The sequence below is a fragment of the Eleginops maclovinus genome, chromosome 4 (assembly GCF_036324505.1).
Source record: "Eleginops maclovinus isolate JMC-PN-2008 ecotype Puerto Natales chromosome 4, JC_Emac_rtc_rv5, whole genome shotgun sequence".
NCBI lineage: Eukaryota > Metazoa > Chordata > Actinopteri > Perciformes > Eleginopidae > Eleginops > Eleginops maclovinus.
In genome coordinates, this window is record NC_086352.1 from 1461030 (window position 1) to 1486553 (window position 25524).

Here is a 25524-nt window from a genome sequence, read left to right on the forward strand (position 1 = left end):
GGTTTAGGGCGTGCGGCGTGCTTTAAGGGTTTAGGGCGTACTTTAAGGGTTTAGGGCGTACTTTCAGGGTTTAGGGCGTACTTTCAGGGTTTAGGGCGTACTTTAAGGGTTTATGGCGTGCTTGCGTACTTTAAGGGTTTAGGGCGTACTTTAAGGGTTTAGGGCGTACTTTAAGGGTTTAGGGCGTGCTTGCGTACTTTAAGGGTTTAGGGCGTGCGGCGTGCTTTAAGGGTTTAGGGCGTGCTTGCGTACTTTAAGGGTTTAGGGCGTACTTTAAGGGTTTACGGTGTACTTTCAGGGTTTAGGGCGTACTTTAAGGGTTTAGGGCGTGCTTGCGTACTTTAAGGGTTTAGGGCGTACTTTAAGGGTTTAGGGCGTGCTTTAAGGGTTTAGGGCGTGCTTTAAGGGTTTAGGGCGTACTTTCAGGGTTTAGGGCGTGCTTTAAGGGTTTAGGGCGTACTTTCAGGGTTTAGGGCGTACTTTAAGGGTTTATGGCGTGCTTGCGTACTTTAAGGGTTTAGGGCGTACTTTAAGGGTTTAGGGCGTGCTTGCGTACTTTAAGGGTTTAGGGCGTGCGGCGTGCTTTAAGGGTTTAGGGCGTGCTTGCGTACTTTAAGGGTTCAGGGCGTACTTTAAGGGTTTACGGTGTACTTTCAGGGTTTAGGGCGTACTTTAAGGGTTTAGGGCGTGCTTGCGTACTTTAAGGGTTTAGGGCGTACTTTAAGGGTTTAGGGCGTGCTTTAAGGGTTTAGGGCGTACTTTAAGGGTTTACGGTGTACTTTCAGGGTTTAGGGCGTACTTTAAGGGTTTAGGGCGTGCTTGCGTACTTTCAGGGTTTAGGGCATGCTTTAAGGGTTTAGGGCGTACTTTCAGGGTTTAGGGCGTGCTTTAAGGGTTTAGGGCGTACTTTCAGGGTTTAGGGCGTGCTTTAAGGGTTTAGGGCGTACTTTCAGGGTTTAGGGCGTGCTTTAAGGGTTTAGGGCGTACTTTCAGGGTTTAGGGCGTGCTTTCAGGGTTTAGGGCGTACTTTCATGACATCTTCATGTTGTATTGTTTACGACATACTTTATAAGTGTATCTTTTAGACTGTATTTTTTGTTTGGTTGCATCATTTAGGCCATACGTTTTAAGGGGGGATTTGTGAGGGCCTACTTTTTGGGACTTGTTTTTATGTTATATTTGTAAGGTTGTGTACTTGTTAGTGCTTCCTTTGTGGGCGTCTCTGAGTCTGCGTCTCTGAGTCAGCCGCTCAGAATGTGGCTCTCCTGTTCCCTGAAGGGAGGACGGAGCTCCTGCTGCTGATCCTCTGTCAGAGAGGAACAGGAACTCTGTGGACCATGGTGAAGGGGGACCGGCTGCTCTTACTGGACTGAAGAGAGTAGATCTGTGTGTGTGAAGGGGAAATCCAGCTGTACCTGTACCCACCTGCTGCTGATCCGACTCCACCTCTCTACTCAGACAGGTTCAGTTTGTACTCCAGTCAGACTAAAGATGCCAGGAAAACAAATGTTTGTTATTTTATTGGGTTGAAAAAATCTCTTTTCCTATCTCAGGTCATTGAACCACTTTATCAGGGCGGGGGGGGGGGGGGGGTACTCAGATCTGTCACTCAGTAAAAGTAGAGGTACTCAGAGCTTGTACTTGAGTTAAAGAGGCCCATTTAATGCCGTTGCTCCTCCTGCAGGATGGGGGCCTCCTCCACGAAGCAGACCTGTACCTGGCAGAAGAAGAAGAAGAAGAAGAAGAAGAAGAAGTCTCCTCTGAGCGGAACCTGGAAGCAGCTGAAGGGGGGGCTGCCGTTTATGAAACCCAACAAGAAGAAGAAGAACAAGCTGTCTCTGAAGCCGCTGAGTCTGAAGAAGCAGAAGAAGAAGTCCCTCAGCAGGGGGGAGGATGGGGGAGGTCGGGGGGGGCTCGGGGAGCACATAAAGAAGAGACTGTCTCTGGGTAACAGCAGGGGGGAGGAAGGGGGAGGGAAACAGAGAGAGAAGAGACCCTCTCTGCCTCTGCGGGGGGGGCAAACACGAGTTTAGGGAGATTCCAACAGGAAGCAGGAAGTAGGAAGGTTTGCGGGATATCAGATACGTTGATATTTCAGACATTTCATATTTTCATTTGTTAGATTTTATTTAGTTACATTTTCAATGTACTTTTAATATTGTTATGTTTAATATATTCTTTAAATTACCTTTTTTAAAATCCTTTAAAAATGTAATTTAATTGTATTAGTTTTTATTCCTGCCTTCACTTCATTCACTTTAATCAATACATTAAATCTGATCATCTTTAGAGTACAATACGTGTGTGTGTGTGTGTGTGTGTGTGTGTGTGTGTGTGTGTGTGTGTGTGTGTGTGTGTGTGTGTGTGTGTGTGTGTGTGTGTGTGTGTGAGCTCTCAATAGTGTTTAGAAGTGATGGGGTCTGTCCTGATGCTCGGTGCACAGCAGGGGGCGCCACGCTACCAGATAAAATCCTTTGCGTCACATGACCCACATCACCGCGTTTATCTGCAGAACATTTCATAACCATTTCACATTTATCAATCCTCTAAAGTACTCTCCTCTAAATGTACTTAAAGTAGCGACAGTAAAAGTACTCATTGTCTGATTGGTCCATTTCAGAATAATATCTCTGATATGTTTTATAATGATTGATCATTAAAGTGTTCTCAGAGCTGGTAAAGGTGCAGCTAGTTTGAATGTGTACTGCAGGGTAGCTGCTGGATGTACTGCAGGGTAGCTGCTGGATGTACTGCAGGGTAGCTGCTGGATGTACTGCAGGGTAGCTGCTGGATGTACTGCAGGGTAGCTGCTGGATGTACTGCAGGTGAACTAAAGTCTGATTTAAGGGAGATTATATTACCATCATTAATCAGAATCTGTGAGGAACTTTAAGTAGTGATTATAAAGATAGATACCTCCTCTTCTGATCCTCATGGACGGACACTGAAGCTTTAGTCAAAAACATCTTTAATTTTCAGTATTAAAATAGAACAGTATTTCCCTTTAATGTGAGCAAACCATTCAAATAAAACCAGTGGTGGAAACGACAATGGTTTTTATCCCCCTTCCTGTTTGCTTTGAGTCGATTCTGAAGTCAAAGGCTGTACATTATATCTACAGTGTGATCATAAATAACATCACAATCAATTACAAAAATACACTTTATGAGATGCAAACAGAAATTAAAAATAAAAAGCTTCATCATTTTACAATTTCCAGCGCCTGTCAGAGTGCTGCAGAGATAGAAACCCAGGGAAGAGAAGCAGGAGGACAAGATCCTCAAAGCAGACGATCAGCACAGGTTTAAAATGCTCAATGAAGCAGTTCATACTAACCATGCTTTATTGAAGTGAATAAAAGCCAAATTCAAACACAAAATTATTCATTTAGCCGGGTTAGGAAACACTTGAATGAGCATCGATCTGTAATCTGTCGTTAAATCAAGAGTTTAAATTATCAAATGAGAAAAATCCAACAAATCCAGAAGAACGACGGCTCTAAAAAAAGACGTTTATGAGATAGGTGGTATTTTAAAACAAAGTAAAAACCTGTGAGGAGGATCAGAGGGGGTCTGAGCTTTAGATAATGACACTGGGGGGGGGGGGGGGGGGGGGCAAAGCGTCCTTCGCGACCCACATGAGGCCTTCCAGTCCCGTCACAGAACTCAGAGACAAGTCCGTCTCTGTCCCGCAGGGAAATACAAAGCTGCTGTCAGGAGACTGCAGACCCTCCTCTGGTCCTGTAGGTCTCAGAGTCTGAAGATGTTCACTTCAATATGAAACAAGACAGGAAGCAGGACAGATTCCTCCTCCTCCGAAAAGTTAGCTTCCTGTTCAGGTCTCTGGGGGGGGGGGGGGGGGGGGGCTTCCTGTTCGAAGTCCAGCATCACGTGGTCAGGTCTCGGAGGGGGGGGGGGCTCCCTGCTGCCGGTGGATCAGGGGCGTCCCATTGCTGCTGCTCGGTAGGGGGTCTGCTGTACGAGACTTATAGTTCTACAGACAGGAGAGACACACACTCTGTTAGAGACCCAGAGACACTCGCAGAGGGACAACAGCAACAGCAACAACAACAACAGCAACAACAACAACAACAACAACAACAACAACAACAACAACAACAGAGGAGATGATATTCTGCACACAGAGTACATTTCTTTCTGAGTATTGTACTGCTCCTGTTTCTGGCAGACGACTGTAATATCTGTTCTCATATATTTAAGAAGCACACAGGTTCGGGGGGGGGGGTCAGATTACATTACGCTTTCAGAGTCTGCTGAGGGCCGATTAGAATGGACAAGGGGCCACAGTTTGGACCCCCTGCTGTTAAATTATTGTGTTTCTAACTCATGCGACATAGACTAACCTTCTGCTGCTCCGACAAATAAAAAACATGGAAAAACCCAGAGCTTTAAAAAAGAGTCCGGATCAGAAACAAGTGTCGATGGGGGGTGGCGAGGTCCAAAGGGTCTTGGCTTCGGTTACCAGTTCAAGTCCCCGAGAGAACAAGAGCTACCGAGGTGTCCATGAGCCCCTACTCCCCGGGCCCACTGCTCCTAACAGCCTCTGGGACCAGTAAGGAGTCCTCTGTGGGACCAGTAAGGCTTCCTCTGTGGGACCAGTAAGGAGTCCTCTGTGGGACCAGTAAGGCTTCCTCTGTGGGACCAGTAAGGCTTCCTCTGTGGGACCAGTAAGGCTTCCTCTGTGGGACCAGTAAGGCTTCCTCTGTGGGACCAGTAAGGCTTCCTCTGTGGGACCAGTAAGGCTTCCTCTGTGGGACCAGTAAGGAGTCCTCTGTGGGACCAGTAAGGCTTCCTCTGTGGGACCAGTAAGGAGTCCTCTGTGGGACCAGTAAGGCTTCCTCTGTGGGACCAGTAAGGCTTCCTCTGTGGGACCAGTAAGGCTTCCTCTGTGGGACCAGTAAGGAGTCCTCTGTGGGACCAGTAAGGGCTCCTTCTTCTTCTATGAACATTAATGTGTGATGTTTCTGATCATACATCTTGCTGATGAATATGAATACACGATGAAGAAGAGGGCCTGAGAACACCGGGATGAACCCTGTGCTGACAGAGACAGGACACACAGACGAGCACAGAGCACACGGAGCAGACACACAGCAGCAGCTTCAGACATTTATTCAGAACACTTTAAACAACCTTTGTACAAAAACAGACCCGAAGCAGAACGAGATGTCCAAACAAGAAAAACTGTAAAAAAGAAAACCTCAAAAGTGGAATCAGTCGAAGTCTAACGACAATCAAAGTCACCCCTTAAAACCAGCGCAGCCATGTTTAGTGAACCACTGTGTGTGTGTGTGTGTGTGTGTGTGTGTGTGTGTGTGTGTGTGTGTGTGTGTGTGTGTGTGTGTGTGTGTGTGTGTGTGTGTGTGTGTGTGTGTGTGTGTGTGTGTGTGAGATAAAGCACAACATACACACACACACACACACACACACACACACACACACACACCCTTAAAAAGGTAGAGGCAGCAGGGGACTTCCACAGTCCCTGCTGTCAGACATGCAGACAGAGGGCCATGTGTTTGAGTCTAACCTCAGAGCTGATTGGACGGGTACCTGATTAAAGCAAGAAGAGTAACGTTAAATAATGAGACGTTTTCGATCTTTAATTTCTACATTTAGCATCTACTGTTGAACTAAAACACAACTGCAATTTCATATATGTATCTCCTGTCCTTAGGGGAGGGTCTAAAGCTGAAAACCCACATTTATTTGATATAAACTGCACATATTTCTTGTACTTGTTGATTTAATAATAGTTGTTCGATGTGTTCTGTACCGCTACACACCAGAGGTCAGTCCTGGTTCGTGTGGAGTCACTCGGCAATGATCTGACTCACTGAGTGTTTGGTTTGTAGGAGAACACGCTGTCATGCAGTCAGATCCAGATCATACATGAAGGGTGACGGAAACTGGAGACACACGGAGCCAAACTGTGCAAGGATTTATGATTTTGCAACATTTCTCCACAATGTGCCTCTTCGTGATGAACAGCGGAAGTTTCCCCTGCAGAGCGCAGACACACACATCGTGTGAGACATTCAAAGCAGAACACAGAGACATTCAAAGCCACAAACAGTGAAACGCTTGCAGAGCAGAACCCTCAGAGTCTTTTTTCTGCTTCATAGTCTGCACAACCAAGACAAAGTCCTGCCTTGAGCTCGTTCCAGTTTCAGCCGCAAGGTGTTAAAGCATCGATGGTTAAATCTGAGAAAGGAAGTGAGAGCCTGTTCAGCGTCCCATCAGCGGTAAACTCATCGCTACCAGCTCGAACACTCGGGGGGCTTTTCTTGATATATGAAACCCAGATATTTACAGAAACCGACTACAGCCGAGGAGCATGAAGGCTTCACACGACCCTTAAAAGCACCTCTGCTTTAGTTTGAGCAGCAGACTGAGATCAGGTCTGAATCAAGGCTCCTGACGGTAGCTTCCAGCTGAAAATGATTTAAGAGTTGCACTAAAGAGCAACTCTACTTTTGAGAAGGGTTCAAAATGTGCGTCCATCCTCTCAGACCGTGCTGGTGCAGGGAAGCTAAGCTACAGCTAACGCTAGTGTTGAATTAGCATGATGTAGATGAGGGTAGCGCTCCCAGTCGATGAGAAAACAGAGGAGCCAGGAAAACATTCCCTCACCCTAACCCTGGAACACATGGTGTACAAAATATAATTATTAATTACAAATCTGAGTTGAATTCTGCGAAAACTCTCTGGAGGTTCCTCTCTTTCAGCACTTTTTTATTACAGGGGTTTAATGGAAGTACGAGGGACCCGTTTAACAGATTTGCCCCTCAGTGTTTTTCTTCTGAATAACGTAGCTCAAATATAAAACCATCATTTTCTGGGTTTTTTTGTTGAAAATAACTAAACCTTTATTCTGTCTGTGAACCCTGTGTTATTGTGAGGATATCAGCAAAAGCAAAACAAACATCTCCACGGTGGTGGACCCCGTTTCAGTCCCATTGAAATGCATCCTTTCGTTTGTCAGTGTGTAGCAGAGGATCCTGCTTTATTCTGAAAATATCCCTCAAAGGAGCAGAGGGTAACCCTAGTGATATTCTGCAGACCTAACCCTGTTTTAAACCGGGACTTTCTGGCGTATTTTTAGGATAAGTAAAGTGAAAGTACCGAGTGGGCCTGAAATGTGACCTCTAGGAGAGCCATGTGACCTCTAGGAGTGCGGAAGCTCTGTTTAGCGACGGAGGAGATCATCTGTTTAGCGTGGTGGTGCATTCAGGGGCGTGCGTGTTTTCTCCTTTGCTCTCGGACAGTACCTCGTGCTCCAGCGTGTTAAAGTGAACCCCGGAGGTGCTCTTGTTGCCGTCACCCCGCCGGCACAGGAAGCATAGGATCTCCTTGAAGGTCCGCCTCATGTCCTTGTCCCTGAAGGAGTAGATGATGGGGTTGACGAAGGAGTTGCACTCGGCCAGAACCAGGCAGTACTTCTCGTAGCGCAGAACTTGACACTTGTCGCAGCCGAGCCCGTCCAGCAACAGAACCACCAGGCCCGGAGTCCAGCAGACCACGAAGCAGCCTGCAGGAGACACCAAGTTTGGATTTGCTTTATTTTAGGTTTCTGTTTTGTGAGAATAAAGGACATTATTATTCCTTTATTTCTTTCATTTCTGTATGTTTTTCTTGGTTATTGCTTTATAAAATATATGTATTGAATGTAAATAAAATGTAAAACTGCTATTTTTCACAATAAAAGATCAAAAAAAGGACACAGGAAACACAGAATCACAGGAAGACGCTTTATACAGGGACACAGCTGCGTGAGGACGGACCATACAATACGGTCGGTGCCATGCGGTTAGGTTACATACAGTACGGTCGGGTTACGTACAGTACGGTCGGGTTACGTACAGTACGGTCGGGTTACGTACAGTACGGTCGGGTTGCATACAGTACGGTCGGGTTACGTACAGTACGGTCGGGTTACGTAAAGTACGGTCGGGTTACGTACAGTACGGTCGGGTTACGTACAGTACGGTCGGGTTGCATACAGTACCGTCGGGTTACGTAAAGTACGGTCTGGTTGCATACAGTACGGTCGGGTTACATACAGTACCGTCGGGTTACGTAAAGTACGGTCGGGTTACATACAGTACGGTCGGGTTACATACAGTACGGTCGGGTTGCATACAGTACGGTCGGGTTACGTAAAGTACGGTCGGGTTACGTACAGTACGGTCGGGTTACGTACAGTACGGTCGGGTTACGTACAGTACGGTCTGGTTGCATACAGTACGGTCGGGTTACGTACAGTACGGTCTGGTTGCGTAAAGTACGGTCGGGTTACGTAAAGTACGGTCGGGTTACGTAAAGTACGGTCGGGTTACGTACAGTACGGTCGGGTTGCATACAGTACGGTCTGGTTGCGTAAAGTACGGTCGGGTTACGTACAGTACGGTCGGGTTGCATACAGTACGGTCGGGTTGCATACAGTACGGTCGGGTTACGTACAGTACGGTCGGGTTACGTACAGTACGGTCGGGTTACGTAAAGTACGGTCGGGTTACGTAAAGTACGGTCGGGTTACGTACGGTACGGTCGGGTTGCATACAGTACGGTCGGGTTACGTAAAGTACGGTCGGGTTACGTACAGTACGGTCGGGTTGCATACAGTACGGTCGGGTTACGTACAGTACGGTCTGGTTGCGTAAAGTACGGTCGGGTTACGTACGGTACGGTCGGGTTACGTAAAGTACGGTCGGGTTACGTAAAGTACGGTCGGGTTACGTACAGTACGGTCGGGTTACGTAAAGTACGGTCGGGTTACGTACAGTACGGTCGGGTTGCATACAGTACGGTCGGGTTACGTACAGTACGGTCTGGTTGCGTAAAGTACGGTCGGGTTACGTAAAGTACGGTCGGGTTACGTACGGTACGGTCGGGTTACGTACGGTACGGTCGGGTTACGTAAAGTACGGTCGGGTTACGTAAAGTACGGTCGGGTTACGTACGGTACGGTCTGGTTACGTACGGTACGGTCGGGTTACGTACGGTACGGTCGGGTTACGTAAAGTACGGTCGGGTTACGTAAAGTACGGTCGGGTTACGTAAAGTACGGTCGGGTTACGTACGGTACGGTCTGGTTACGTACGGTACGGTCGGGTTACGTACGGTACGGTCGGGTTACGTAAAGTACGGTCGGGTTACGTAAAGTACGGTCGGGTTACGTAAAGTACGGTCGGGTTACGTACGGTACGGTCGGGTTACATACGGTACGGTCGGGTTACGTACAGTACGGTCGGGTTACATACGGTACGGTCGGGTTACGTACAGTACGGTCGGGTTACATACGGTACGGTCGGGTTACATACAGTACGGTCGGGTTACGTACGGTACGGTCGGGTTACGTACAGTACGGCCGGGTTACGTACGGTACGGTCGGGTTACGTACGGTACGGTCGGGTTACGTAAAGTACGGTCGGGTTACGTACGGTACGGTCGGGTTACGTAAAGTACGGTCGGGTTACGTAAAGTACGGTCGGGTTACGTAAAGTACGGTCGGGTTACGTACGGTACGGTCGGGTTACGTACGGTACGGTCGGGTTACGTACAGTACGGTCGGGTTACGTACGGTACGGTCGGGTTACATACGGTACGGTCGGGTTACGTACAGTACGGTCGGGTTACGTACAGTACGGTCTGGTTACATACGGTACGGTCGGGTTACGTAAAGTACGGTCGGGTTACGTACAGTACGGTCGGGTTACGTACGGTACGGTCGGGTTACGTAAAGTACGGTCGGGTTACGTAAAGTACGGTCGGGTTACGTAAAGTACGGTCGGGTTACGTACGGTACGGTCGGGTTACGTACGGTACGGTCGGGTTACATACGGTACGGTCGGGTTACGTACAGTACGGTCGGGTTACGTACAGTACGGTCTGGTTGCATACAGTACGGTCTGGTTGCATACAGTACGGTCGGGTTACGTAAAGTACGGTCGGGTTACGTACAGTACGGTCTGGTTGCATACAGTACGGTCGGGTTACGTACAGTACGGTCGGGTTGCATACAGTACGGTCGGGTTACGTAAAGTACGGTCGGGTTACGTAAAGTACGGTCGGGTTGCATACAGTACGGTCGGGTTACGTAAAGTACGGTCGGGTTACGTACAGTACGGTCGGGTTGCATACAGTACGGTCTGGTTGCATACAGTACGGTCGGGTTGCATACGGTACGGTCGGGTTACGTACAGTACGGTCTGGTTACGTACAGTACGGTCTGGTTACGTACAGTACGGTCGGGTTACGTACAGTACGGTCTGGTTACGTAAAGTACGGTCGGGTTACGTACAGTACGGTCGGGTTACGTAAAGTACGGTCGGGTTACGTACAGTACGGTCGGGTTACGTAAAGTACGGTCGGGTTACGTACAGTACGGTCGGGTTACGTACGGTACGGTCGGGTTACGTAAAGTACGGTCGGGTTACGTACAGTACGGTCGGGTTACGTACGGTACGGTATGATACGTTATAGTACGCTAAGATGAGTCTGGAGAGGGAACAGCAGGGGAAGGTAGGACATGATTAAATACGGTTAAGATGCAAAATGATACGGGTCGGAACCGTGCGTATGGTCAGAGGCTGGACCGTACTCTCGGGGGGGGGGGGGGTCCTCAGCGCTGAGTGTGTGAAGTGGGATGTAACTCAATGTAAATGTGGTTTAAATAGAATAAAGAAGGTGTGAACACTGGAGGACAGAGAGGAGGAAACAGAGTTTAAAGAATGTGATGGGGGGAGGAATGTACATTCCTCTGCACGCACACGCACACACACACACACACACACACACACACACACACACACACACACACACACACACACACACACACACACACACACACACACACACACACACACACACACACACACACACACACACACACACACACACACACACAGTGTGAATGATCAGGTTTCATTATCATAACACTTGATTAGGCAGCTCAGGAATTCATCATCTGTACACACACTCCACTCTGACATACACACACTCTGACACATGTTCAGGAAATGTGTACGGAGACTATGAGGAAACACACACACACACACAAAGGAGGAGCTGCTTTGTGTTCCACTCTCTCAGGCATGCAGCGCCTGTCAGGACACGCTCAGGGTTTTCTCGTCCTCTCACGTGCCTGAGAAACATTTTACAACTTTCAGGAATTCAATCCAAAGTTCAGAAAACCAGAGGGGGGGGCAGGAAACCATCACAGGGAGTGTGTGTGTGTGTGTGTGTGTGTGTGTGTGTGTGTGTGTGTGTGTGAGTGTGAGTGTGAGTGTGTGTGTGTGTGTGTGTGTGTGTGTGTGTGTGTGTGTGTGTGCAGCATGTGCAGCGTGTGCAGACAGGCAGAGGAGCTGCTCCTGCAGGTCTGACACATGAATATACGCAGTGATGGAGTACTCAGATACTGGACTCGGGGAAGAATAAACCAAAGCTTCTACAGGTTTGAAAATAAAACAGTACAAACAGAAACATTTAGTAAGAGTATTAAAAATGTAATTAAAAAGGAATGACATTTTTATAGACGCTCGTTGATCGACGAACTAATTTATTCAAAAAGATTATATTTAAAAAAACAAAAAGGCTTAGAATAAAAGGAGTATCGTTTGTATAAAATACTAAATAAAACAACACAAATTATAATAAAAGTGTGTTTGTGTGTGTGTGTGTGTGTGTGTGTGTGTGCGTCCCTCACCCAGGATCATGGACACAGTCTTCATCAGGTTGAACACGGTCTCGCGGTGCCTCATCTGGGACGTGTGCTGGGACATCTGCTGGCTCTTGTGCCGGACGTACAGGAAGATGCGGGTGTAGACGGCCACCATGACGGAGAAGGTGAGCAGGTTCAGCAGCGCCCAGAACACCAGGTAACTGCGGCTGTACATGGGCGCCATGGTGGAGCAGTTGGGCAGGTCGCACAGGCAGTGCCAGCCCATGGTGGGGACCAGGCCCATGACGATGGCCAGCAGCCAGATGAAGACAATGATGATGAAGACGCGCCTGGTGCTCATCTTGCTGTGCAGCTGCATGTTGAAGATGGTCTGGTGCCGCTCCACCGCCACGGCCAAAAGGTTCAGGACGGAGGCCGTGAGGCTGGTGTCGATGAGGCCCTGCCGCACGAACCAGCGGTACTTAGTGAGCTTGATGGTCCACGGGCCGGTGTGGAACATCAAGTGCAGGTAGGACACACCTGGAGAGAGAGAGGGACGTTCAGGGACCCCAGTAAAGCACTATGATGTTTAATGAATAATAAATACATAAAATATTTTAGATTAAATACAATATATATATATTTTAAACTGAATGAAAATAAAACAGAACCATATTTCCCACTGAACTGAAAGTACTCAGACCTGCGCTGAAGGGCAAACCGTGTATAATGAATGAAGATAAACTGATACAAATAAATAGTGTAATTATAATAGATAGAAAAAAACATACGCTATAAAGTAGAATACAAATAAAATGAGAGCTCATGAACGTCAGAGGGACATGTGAAAGGTTCTCACACTGGGCCCTAATGTGTGTTGATCATGGAGCTGCTGTGACTCAGACTCCCTCTGACACAGTGTTGTCCTCCAGGTCTAACTACTCAAAGAAACAGACGGGATTTAAACGTCTCATTCAGTTTCTACCGCAGAAACAAAGGATTCTGGGAGGAATATCATATGGAAATATTAACGGAAGTATGATGCATTAGTCTGGGGAAAAGGATTTAGAACTTTAACTTGATGCCGTTTGAAACACTGGAGGAGTTTCAAACGGCATCAAGTTAAAGTTCTAAATGTGAACATGCGTCACTGCAGAGTCTCCAGAAACAAACAAAGAAACACTTTGAAGACATTTGGTACCCAGATGTGACCCCACATGATGCAGACTCTGTGTGTGTGTGTGTGTGTGTGTGTGTGTGTGTGTGTGTGTGTTATGGACAGTCAGCAAAGACAGGCTTAACTCAGTGCACGCAGAGACTCAAAAACATCCAGTTTGAATGGATAGAAATCCGTTCAAAATAAAGGTCCCCTCTGAACATGATAGAGAGTGCACTCATTAATTAAACTCAAAGTAGGAGCTCTCTTCAACCTTCTGAAATAAGTATGAAAGTTTGGAATATCTAAGAGTTTAATCAATTCAATTAAGGACTATTTTAGGGCTTGTCTAATGTAGTTTAACACTTATAATTCATTCATTTAAATTAAAGAGCATACAATATAAAATCATACAAAATTAAATAAGAAAACATTTGATAAAATGGAATCAAATAAATTAGAAAACAAAATACAAAACAATAAAGTATAAATAAAACAAAGGAATGAAAAGGGAATAACACTTCATAACATAAATCTAGATAGACATAAAGCCTTATTTGAAGTGTAAATCAACACCCAGGTGAGAGTACCTGAGAAGAGGTCGGCCACGGCCAGGTTCCCCAGCAGGTAGTAAATGGGGAAGTGGAAGCGGCGGTTCTTCAGGATGGCGCCCATCACCAGCAGGTTGGAGAAGATCACGATGAAACACACCGTCATGCCCAGCGTCACAATCACGTAGTCACGGCCACGCCAATGGATGCTGATGTTCTTCCCGCTCTCCTCGTAGAAGAACTTCACGGTGCGGTTGTAGTAGCAGCCGGCGGTGTCCTCCTTGTCCGTATCCATGGTTACTGCGAGGGGGGGGCAGGAAGTAGAGCGAAGCGGAGTCAGAGGAGCCCACTGCAGGGGGGGCGGGATCAGGGGGCCATCAGAGGGGGGGTCAACCTGCAGGGGGACAACAAGATTCAGATACTTAGATATCAATATAGAGAGGTGCAGGAATGAGTCCTCAACCCTGACATGAGTCAGCATTATGAGTCCTGAACCCTGACATGAGTCAGCATTATGAGTCCTGAACCCTGACATGAGTCAGCATTATGAGTCCTGAACCCTGACATGAGTCAGCATTATGAGTCCTGAACCCCGGCATGAGTCAGCATTATGAGTCCTGAACCCCGGCATGAGTCAGCATTATGAGTCCTGAACCCCGGCATGAGTCAGCATTATGAGTCCTCAACCCCGGGATGAGTCAGCATTATGAGTCCTGAGCCCTGACATCAGTCAGCATTATGAGTCCTGAACCCTGACATGAGTCAGCATTATGAGTCCTGAACCCTGACATCAGTCAGCATTATGAGTCCTGAACCCTGACATGAGTCAGCATTATGAGTCCTGAACCCTGACATGAGTCAGCATTATGAGTCCTGAACCTGACATGAGTCAGCATTATGAGTCCTGAACCCTGACATGAGTCAGCATTATGAGTCCTGAACCCTGACATGAGTCAGCATTATGAGTCCTGAACCCTGACATGAGTCAGCATTATGAGTCCTGAACCCTGACATGAGTCAGCATTATGAGTCCTGAACCCTGACATGAGTCAGCATTTCCTCACTTCCTGGTCTGCAGGTCAATGGTAGCAGCTGCAGTTTTTACTCTCCAGTGTGATATTTGCTGACGTATCTTAAGAGGTGAAATGTCCCGGCTCGTTAACGCCAGACCTTATTTCAGGAACATGACCACAGGCAACACGTTACTACACACAGGACATGTCTCATAGCACATCACAATCACACAGGGGAAGCTAACAGGAACATGCACAATCATTACATACAACACACACGCCATGAGCACCAGAGTGTGTTTGACAGTGGCAGCTTAATGTATAACGAAGAGAAGAGGCTGAACAGACCAATCTGTGAACCCAGCTGGACTGGGACTGGGACTGGTCACTATCAAAGGGTCTCCAAGCGTCCTACAGCTTATCCACAATTGAACCTGCATTTTATTTACCTTGTGAAGAGATGAAACCATAAGGCTGAGTCATGTTAGGGGTGGAGGACTTAAGAACAGACCAGGCAGTGAGGGAATGCGGAGGCAGGTTTAGGACTCATTCCTGCAGTATTTATTGTGCAATATGTCGACTAACAGTTTTTGGAGTTTAGTCATTTATCGAGCGTTTTAAAGTGAAAGGCTTCCAGAAACATCTCTGGTTCTCGAGACTCTACGGTGCTTTGAGAGGGAGCTTCACACATTTGTTAATGAAATGAGTTTCAGGCAAAGAATTTCCCTACAGTCAACCCCATCCCACAGATATTCACTTCAATAAAACAGAGAAGATTAGAGACGTCTCTCTTCCCTTTATGGTTTCATATTTGTATAGATAAAGTACCCTTTATCTATACAAATATGAAACCATAAAGTACGCGAATAAAAGATGAGCAGGATGTTTTAATGGAGACACAGAAACCTTCCTCATGAAGCTGACATTTCAGAGGTTGAAGAACCAGAATATGTAGATTAGCATGTTAGCATTATTAGCATCATAAGCATGATAGCATCATTAGCATGTTAGCATCAGGAACATCTTGACTGAAGCAGCTCAGGGTCCCGACATGATAAAATCCTCATATTTACAGTAAACCACACACTCCAATTCCTGCTAACGCTCAACAATGGAGACAGAGACACACCTCACAATTACACAATCAGATATGTAACTCAATCTCCACACACACACACACACACACACACACACACACACACACACACACACACACACACACACACACACACACACACACACACACACACACACACACACACACACACACACACACACACACACACACACACACACACACACACACACACACACACACACACACACACACACACACACACACACACACACACACCAAATCATAAACAGAAAAATGTGAGAGACTCTGAAGCGACACGGAGACAACGGCAGGAAGAGTTTGACTGAAGGTGTGAGTGTGTGTGTGTGTGTGTGTGTGTGTGTGTGTGTGTGTATGTGTATGTGTGTGCGTGTGTGCGTGTGTGCGTGAGTATGTGTGTGCGTGCGTGCGTGTGTGCGTGTGTATATGTGTGTGTGCGTGTGTGCGTGCGTGCGTGTGTGTAGAGAGGAAGTGAGAACATTTTCTCCCATTTCCTTTAAAGGCCCCGTCGAGGCACGAGCTGTCAGTCCTCCCTGAGCTCCAGCTGTCTCTCTGTTGGCTTTATTACAGTGATGATTCCTCAGGACACACACTGTCCGTCCTCCCCTGTCCTCAGACTGGTTTCCAGTCCCTCCCTGCTCCGGTGACTCTGCTCTGTTTTCTAGATCACCTCGACTGATTTCACAAAGCTCTGTCCACAGGTTCTGGAGAGTCAGAAACCGGACGGAGAAAACCGAGACTGAAACACGTCCTCGAGTGAAGTCCCCCAAGTCAAGAGAAAGGTGGTAAAGGGTCCTGATTTACTGGGACATGTCTCCATGCTTTAGTGTCTCTATTGGGACATGTCTCCATGCTTTAGTGTCTCTACTGGGACATGTCTCCATGCTTTAGTGTCTCTACTGGGACATGTCTCCATGCTCTGTGTCTCTATTGGGACATGTATCCATGCTTTAGTGTCTCTACTGGGACATGTCTCCATGCTTTAGTGTCTCTACTGGGACATGTCTCCATGCTCTGTGTCTCTACTGGGACATGTATCCATGCTTTAGTGTCTCTACTGGGACATGTCTCCATGCTCTGTGTCTCTATTGGGACATGTATCCATGCTTTAGTGTCTCTACTGGGACATGTATCCATGCTTTAGTGTCTCTACTGGGACATGTCTCCATGCTCTGTGTCTCTATTGGGACATGTCTCCATGCTCTGTGTCTCTATTGGGACATGTCTCCATGCTCTGTGTCTCTACTGGGACATGTCTCAGACTGCCTGTGCTGCAGCTCCTCTTTTCCCCCTCTGTCTGAAACCAGAGCCCAGTCTGCTCTGATTGGTCTGATCTGTTGTGATTGGTCAACCTCTTAGAGATGTCCCGCCCCCTAGCCTATCAGGTACAGTGTGTTGGAGCGAGCCAATAGGAGCTAGTACTTTTGAGTTAAAACTACATGAGCTGCTTATAGGATAACTGTTGTCACATTGCATTGTGGGTAATGTATGCAACGTGTAATAATCAGGAAGAAGGAGAGATCACATGACACAAAGATATGATCCATTAGGGCCGTGTTAGAACATGTATTCCACTTCCACCGCGGACAGATGATTTTTAGAGAATTGAAATACTTTGGCATGTTTTGCTTACTGGTTTATTCCACTGGACAATACACATCCCATAATCATAGAAACTCTGCTTAAACCTCTTAAAATAAAGAGCACTGGATTGGCTTTACATTTGGGGTTCATTCAGTCAGGATTTCGGTTTTTTGTGGTTGTAATTAAAGTACCATAGACCATAAAACGTGAAGAAGGACCCAGGAAGCACTATGTCCTCCTGCAGAAATAAAGAAGGCAGACGAGGAAGTGAAAGGACTGTAGTTTTCCATTCTCACGATTAACCTGATCATGGAAATTCCCCACCATCAGCTCAGACTGATTTACTGTCCCATTACTGAGGAACCACAGCCTGCAGACTGGTGATGATAAAGCCGGAGAGACTGATGGTCCCCCGTGTAGAAGTTTTCGATACCTCTTAATACATGCATGTGTGTATGTACAAGGAATACACAATGCATAGGCAAGGGGTGGCTTTATTTATGACCACAGCATGAACAGTGAACATGTATGTTGCATGCCGACTAACAACTGAATGCCTATTACATTAACACGTCACCGGGTGGCGCACCAGCTACGGTGGCCTGCAAAGGAGAAACTTAATCATATGAGAACGATCTACACCCCGGTCCCTCCGGCTTTATCAGCTGAAGGACACTCCGCGCGTCTGTGGGGTCTGACATTCAGAGTGTTTGCAGCAACAACAGCCCGTCCTGGTGTGTGTGTGTGTGTGTGTGTGTGTGTGTGTGTGTGTGTGTGTGTGTGTGTGTGTGTGTGTGTGTGTGTGTGTGTGTGTGTGTGTGTGTGTGTGTGTGTGTGTGTGTGTGTGTGTGTGTGTGTGTGTGTGTGTGTGTGTGTGTGTGTGTGTGTGTGTGTGTGTGTGTGTGTGTGTGTGTGTGTGTTAAAAGATCTTTTGTTACACGCCCACACCCTCAGGACGTGGAAACACCGCCACCAAATCCTCTCAGAACCACACGCACGCTGTCTGCAGATAACACACCTGAACCGGACGCGCTGCAGAGAGGCTAGCTGCTGCAGAGAGGCTAGCTGCTGCAGAGAGGCTAGCTGCTGCAGAGAGGCTAGCTGCTGCGCTCCTTTTATTCAGCGCTGGTGGAGAAACACACTTTAGCTTAGCACAAATACTTAAGCTAGCCAGTGAGAGGTTAAACATACTGGAGCATTCAGAAGCTAGAGGAAACAGATAAAAGGAGAGTAAAGAAAGCCTTTGTCTTGCAGACAGTTAGAGATAAATAAATAGGAAGCAGCTAGTTAGCTTAGCTGAGGCACACATACTTAAAATCAGCTAGCCAGTGAGAGGCAGAAAACAGGTGGAAGAAATGATCCAATAAAACGGATCATTCTCAGTTACTTTATTAACTGAACCATTACCAAAGTAGTTGATGGATATTTGTACTTGTCTGTGCTTAGTTTTTTAATGTAATACACAATATGTTATGCCCGACATTTCCCCGACAAATAAAGGATTTCTGATTCAGATTTGGGCGAGCTAATTCTTTGATGTTGTTGTGTTATTTGTAGGGATGGATTTAGACTCAAACTAAATGTACTTTCTGAGCTTTTACATAAATCTGGAAGTAAATATTATTTCTGAAGGCAGGCTAACATTTATATCTGTAGCGCTGCGTCTGTCAGCCTGTCTTTAAAGCAAACGTCAGAAAATTAAGTTTGAGCCTCACAACTCTGTATAGGCCTATTGGCTGCTTTCTATGCTTTATATCATATTGTATGGTAAATGTATATGTAAAGTTCATAATGTGCAAACAACCTTTTAAAATGCAGTTGTTTTGCTTTTAAAATCTGGATATTTTCTGCTGCTAACTCTTTCTGTCTGAACTGCTCAGACACAGAACGCGTCTCAGAGTTCAGAGCTCAGTTTTCTGTGTTCGCTGCAGCTGCTGTGTTTGTGTGAATCAGTAAAGAGCAGTTTGAATGGAAACCGGTCATTAGAGCCGCCACACCCGCCTCTCCTCTTCCTCCCCTCCTCCTCGCTCTCAACACAAAACATCACACAGGAAAGATTTGATCACGTCTGAGCTTAGACCTAACCCTGCAGAGGAGGTGTTGGTGACCTTTAGCTCCAGGTGAAAGCAGGATCTCTGCAGGCGGACAGGGGCAACTGCAGCTTCAGAGAGGATGCAGACATAGAAACACAAATCAGAACTCCTGCAGAAACATCTGCAGCAGCTCTTCAACTCATGCAGCATCTAGAGAACATTCAGCAGAGGAAACATGAGCAGTTTACTGAAAGCTGCAGAAACCAAACGCTGCAAGAAGCTCCAACACAACGGAGACCAGGGGACACTAAAGAGAGACGCACACAGCTGGAGACCAGGGGACACTAAAGAGAGACGCACACAGCTGGAGACCAGGGGACACTAAAGAGAGACGCACACAGCTGGAGACCAGGGGACACTAAAGAGAGACGCACACAGCTGGAGACCAGGGGACAGTAAAGAGAGACACACACAGCTGGAGACCAGGGGACAGTAAAGAGAGACGCACACAGCTGGAGACCAGGGGACACTAAAGAGAGACGCACACAGCTGGAGACCAGGGGACACTAAAGAGAGACGCACACAGCTGGAGACCAGGGGACACTAAAGAGAGACGCACACAGCTGGAGACCAGGGGACACTAAAGAGAGACGCACACAGCTGGAGACCAGGGGACAGTAAAGAGAGACGCACACAGCTGGAGACCAGGGGACACTAAAGAGAGACGCACACAGCTGGAGACCAGGGGACACTAAAGAGAGACGCACACAGCTGGAGACCAGGGGACACTAAAGAGAGACGCACACAGCTGGAGACCAGGGGACACTAAAGAGAGACGCACACAGCTGGAGACCAGGGGACACTAAAGAGAGACGCACACAGCTGGAGACCAGGGGACACTAAAGAGAGACGCACACAGCTGGAGACCAGGGGACACTAAAGAGAGAGGCACACAGCTGGAGACCAGGGGACACTAAAGAGAGACGCACACAGCTGGAGACCAGGGGACACTAAAGAGAGACGCACACAGCTGGAGACCAGGGGACACTAAAGAGAGACGCACACAGCTGGAGACCAGGGGACACTAAAGAGAGACGCACACAGCTGGAGACTCCTTATGATGTCATTGCAGATCGGCTGTGAGCTCGCTAACATAGCTAACCTTCAGATATCCTGACAATAATTCCAGTTCAGAGACAGACTCTGAGACAGACTGACCCTGAGACAGACTCTAAGACAGACTGACCCTGAGACAGACTCTGAGACAGACTGACCCTGAGACAGACTCTGAGACAGACTCACTCAGAGACAGACTGACTCTGAGACAGACAGCTGTCCAGCTTTATGACCTCATGAACAAGTACAGTATGAACCGTACAGACCCTCTGGCTGAATACCCTCTCTAAAGAGTTTGGAGGACATTCATTTAAATCTCAGTCTCTCTGTTTTGTCTCTGTGACGTTTGTTTTTCACAACGAGACTTCCTGTGACCCCTTTCAGACGAGATAAAGTTTCAGAGCCGTTTCTCCTCGCCAATCCTGTCAGAGCGGCTGCCACTGACTCGGCTCTTATCCTTTATATCTCCCACACAGCTCAGAGCGGAACTGAAGTCATTTATCAAGCAGCGGAGGAAGTGTGAAGACCTTATATGTTTTAAAGAAATGCATTGCAGCAACAACACTAGAGGCATTCAGGGATCAGTCAACAACAACAACAACAACAACAACACTGTCTTCTGTTGGCTGAATGCAGCCAAACAAATTTAATGCAAACTAGTTTCACTCTGGCACAAAGGTGAGGTCCCTAAAGGTGAGCCGTGGATCTCAGGCGTCATTTATACCTCAATACACACGTCTAATATTGTCAGCATTTAGTATTGTTTCTTGAAGCCCCAACAAATCTAACACTCAGCAATTAAAAGCATGTCTCTACTCTAAATGTCAAGGCTGTTGCAGAAATGCCTTAAATGTAAATGTTTCCGATGAAAGGGAAGAGCCACAGAGTCAGAGCAGGGAACCAAAAGCTTCTCTACACATTCAATAGCCTGTGGTCCTTGGGGTAGTACTATTTTAAAACGTAGGCTCCAGACCCAAACTTTTACTTTGAGGAATCAAAGCAGGCTCTTAAAAACACATTCAAATGATCCAAAGCAGAAAGGGTTTTCCCGGATGAAAAGGGTCTCAGATTAAATCGTTTGGGTATAAATCCCAATCATTGAATGATAATTCCATTTATTACAGCGATGAGAGACACATTTCAGAGACCTGTTTACCATCCTGACGGAAACCAGTAGCTCTCTGGGATGAAGCGGGGGTGTCGCAGTCTATGAGTTTCAGCTGGAGAGGATCTTTCAAATCTCACTGAGAATCAATAACTGGTTTTCTTTTATCGTGACGATCCACTGTGGGAGGGGTACAGGTTTCCCTGCAGAAATACTAACAGATAGGCACAGATCTACAGCGGTAAAGACACCCTGCAGCGGATCTGTATAACCTGGATCTACAGCGTGTTTCAGGCCCTGTGTCAGGCCCTGTGTCAGGCCCTGTTTCAGGCCTTGTTTCAGGCCGTGTTTCAGGCCGTGTTTCAGGCCCTGAGCGCGGCCTTGCAGGCACTTCTTTTCAGCAGAAACTCCCAGAGGTGAGTCACCATCGTGTAACCTTCACTGACTCCATTTATTACAGTGCTGTTAAGTGTGTGTGTGTGGGCGTTCAGGAAAAACCGGTATCATGCGCACCGTAAAATATCATATAATCAGGATATTCAAACAGGATGGGCTTTTATTTTGAAGGACTGTGTTAAACTAGGACCCTGCAGCGTTACACATTTATAGATATTATAACGTGCCTTTATGTAAACACCTTTATTCTAATACAAACTCTACTTATATTATTTTGTGTTTTAATGTCACCATTTAGCAGCTGATATATTCCTGATGAACCTTCCTGCCCTCTGCAGTCACCCTGCACAATAATTCCCCTCTGGCTGGCAGAGAACTCAGTGCTCCATAGCCTCTCTGTGACCTGGACTTTACGCTCTCACTCACATTAGATTGTATTTAATATTCCTTTACATTGCACTATCCACTATCGGTATATTTTGTTATTTTCATTTCTAATGTTTTGCTATGCTTCATATTGTGATGTATTTTGCTGCTGTAACAAAAGAAATTCCCAATTTGGGAAAAATAAATAATTCTGATTCTGATCTAACATGGGAGCAGATAGTGGATTACGGGTTTGGTCAGATTTCAGCGTCTCCTTTCGGGTGTTTAAAAGGTTCATTCTGCTCCCTGAATGTGAGGAATACCCTGACTCACAGAGAAAGGTGTTTTAATTTAAGTCTGTGTGTTTTAATCAGATTTTAACTCACATTTATTGCCCTTCTAGTAGGAAATGAGCTGTAGGTGCACTCCTCATGAGAGAGACGATTCATCTGATGGAAGATGTTCAGGAGCTTCTCAACACCATCACCGCTATGAACCCGTGCATCAGACCACTCCTCAGGTCTGAAATAATATGCGACTCCAGAGAGAGAGAATTCATTCTCCTTTATTAAACTCACATCTAAACACTTCCTGTTCTTATTGTACAGACAGATGGTATCTCTCAGGGGTGTGAAGTATATAATCTCCCTTAAATCAGACTGTAGTTCCCCTGCAGTACATCCAGCAGCTACCCTGCAGTACATCCAGCAGCTACCCTGCAGTACATCCAGCAGCTACCCTGCAGTACATCCAGCAGCTACCCTGCAGTACATCCAGCAGCTACCCTGCAGTACATCCAGCAGCTACCCTGCAGTACATCCAGCAGCTACCCTGCAGTACACATTCAAACTAGCTGCACCTTTACCAGCTCTGAGAACACTTTAATGATCAATCATTATAAAACAGATCAGAGATATTATTCTGAAATGGACCAATCAGACAATGACTACTTTTACTGTCGCTACTTTAAGTACATTTAGAGGAGAGTACTTTCTACTTTCACTGGAGGAACATTTAGAATACTTTCACTGTGACAGAGTATTCCTACACTCTGGTACTTCTACTTTACTCAAGAACAAGATCTGAGTACTTCTACTTTACTCAAGAACAAGATCTGAGTACTTCTACTTTACTCAAGTACAAGACCTGAGTACTTCTACTTTACTCAAGTACAAGACCTGAGTACTTCTACTTTACTCAAGTACAAGATCTGAGTACTTCTACTTTACTCAAGAACACGATCTGAGTACTTCTACTTTACTCAAGTACAAGACCTGAGTACTTCTACTTTACTCAAGTACAAGACCTGAGTACTTCTACTTTACTCAAGAACAAGACCTGAGTACTTCTACTTTACTCAAGTACAAGATCTGAGTACTTCTACTTTACTCAAGTACAAGATCTGAGTACTTCTACTTTACTCAAGTACAAGACCTGAGTACTTCTACTTTACTCAAGTACAAGACCTGAGTACTTCTACTTTACTCAAGTACAAGACCTGAGTACTTCTACTTTACTCAAGTACAAGACCTGAGTACTTCTACTTTACTCAAGTACAAGACCTGAGTACTTCTACTTTACTCAAGTACAAGACCTGAGTACTTCTACTTTACTCAAGTACAAGATCTGAGTACTTCTACTTTACTCAAGAACAAGATCTGAGTACTTCTACTTTACTCAAGTACAAGATCTGAGTACTTCTACTTTACTCAAGTACAAGACCTGAGTACTTCTACTTTACTCAAGTACAAGACCTGAGTACTTCTACTTTACTCAAGTACAAGATCTGAGTACTTCTACTTTACTCTGGTACCCCCCCCCCCCAGCATAAATATGAAATGGAACTGGAATCATTTAAAGTGTATTTGAGACAGAGAGGAGCTTCTGTCTCTGGTAAACCGGCAGGAGTAACCCGGTAGAGGGTCTCAGGAACGGGAGAGACACAGAGGGTTTAATGGAGACAGAGGTGTCTCTGTGTCGGTACTAAGAGACTGGATTCAACAGGAGGGAGGAAACCCTGAACTCACCTTGGTGTTCCAGTCGCAGATCAGGTAAATCCAGCCGTCGAGTTCAAACGGAGTCCCTGAACGCAGCTGCTGTCGGTACCTGAACGCAGCTGGAGGTGGGTTCAGTGAAATGGGGTTCTGGTTTCAGTGTCGAGGCTCCATGCCTTTTTTCTTTCTTTAATTCAGACCCTCAGAGAGCTTCACCTGCGGAGCGCGATCCGTCTCACCTGACGGAGGGATCTTCGGACAGGCGTTCAGGGCGCGGTGCTGCTCCTGCTGCTGCTGCACAAAGAGCTGCACGCCCACACACACACACACACACACACACACACACACACACACACACACACGCCCACACGCATACATGCGCGCGCGCACACACACACACACACACACACACACACACACACACACACACACACACACACACACACACACACACACAGAGGAGCAGCCGCCAATCAGAGAGCAGCTGGGAGGGGATTAGGAGGAGGGGGGGGGTGTCCCTCAGGTTTGAAATATTTTAATATATGACTTTATAAATGAACATATAATTCAAGCAGCAATAAAACATACAAATACAATGAATACAATAAAACACATGAATATAAAACTAAAATATTAAATGAAAACAAATGAGCATAAAATACAAAAAATGAATGTAAACTTAAATTAAAAAATATAAAATTAAATATATCAAAAAACAGGAAGTGAGATTTACAAACAGGAAGTTGCGTCACTTCAAAGAACAGGAAGTGGAAAAAGAGCCGAAACAAAGAAAACGTGAGGAGGTGAAAAAGAGAGGAGGTCGTGATTTTTGTTATCTCACAGTAAGACGCTACAGATATCATGAACCCCCCCTTCATTGTTCAACAGCATCCGGAACATTGTGACATCACTACGGAACACAGTGTACGTGATAGGCTAAGGGGCGGGACATCTCTGAGCTGTTGACCACTCACAACAGAGCCGGCCAGCTGACCAATCAGAGCAGACTGGCCTCTGGTTTCAGACGGAGGGTGAAAAAGGCTGCGTAATAACGTGCCGTTTGGGGACATTTGGGGAAGTGAGATTAAAAAAGATGACCGTATGTATTTGAGGTCGTTTCTGTCGCTGCTCTTCCTCTGCAGGACATCTCCTGTAAAGAGAGTATGAACGTTAATCTGCTCTCATGTTTACATGTTTACTAAACACATAGAATAAAGACATCCCATAACGTTCATCACAGGATACACACACCAAAGAATCCAAGTGGTTTTAAATCGTTACTGGTTTTAATAGGGTGGTGTGTGTGTGTGTGTGTGCGTGCGCGCGCGCATGTATGCGTGTGGGCGTGCGTGTGTGTGTGTAAATAGATGCCAGATGACAGTAAACATCTCCATGTGTTATTTGTTCCAAA

General features: G+C 46.4%; 1 protein-coding gene across 3 annotated transcripts; it reads right to left on the bottom strand.

Moving 5' to 3' along the window:
* Positions 1-2951: 2951 nt before the first annotated feature.
* On the bottom strand, positions 2952-24427 carry lpar2b (lysophosphatidic acid receptor 2b). Of its 3 annotated transcripts, none has more exons than XR_010165546.1 (5): positions 24147-24426; positions 13429-13783; positions 11728-12222; positions 7146-7551; positions 2952-3993 (listed from the first exon to the last, which is right to left on the bottom strand). XR_010165546.1 is itself a non-coding variant. In XM_063880837.1 (5 exons), exons 2-5 carry the CDS (start codon positions 13682-13684, stop codon positions 3895-3897), a joined length of 1110 nt encoding a protein of 369 aa, XP_063736907.1. In that variant the 5' UTR covers positions 13685-13783; positions 24147-24427; the 3' UTR covers positions 2952-3894. The 3 variants fall into 3 exon arrangements, 1 of the variants encoding a protein (XP_063736907.1); XR_010165545.1 differs by having other exon boundaries at positions 4364-7551; XM_063880837.1 differs by having other exon boundaries at positions 7292-7551; positions 24147-24427.
* Positions 24428-25524: the final 1097 nt, after the last annotated feature.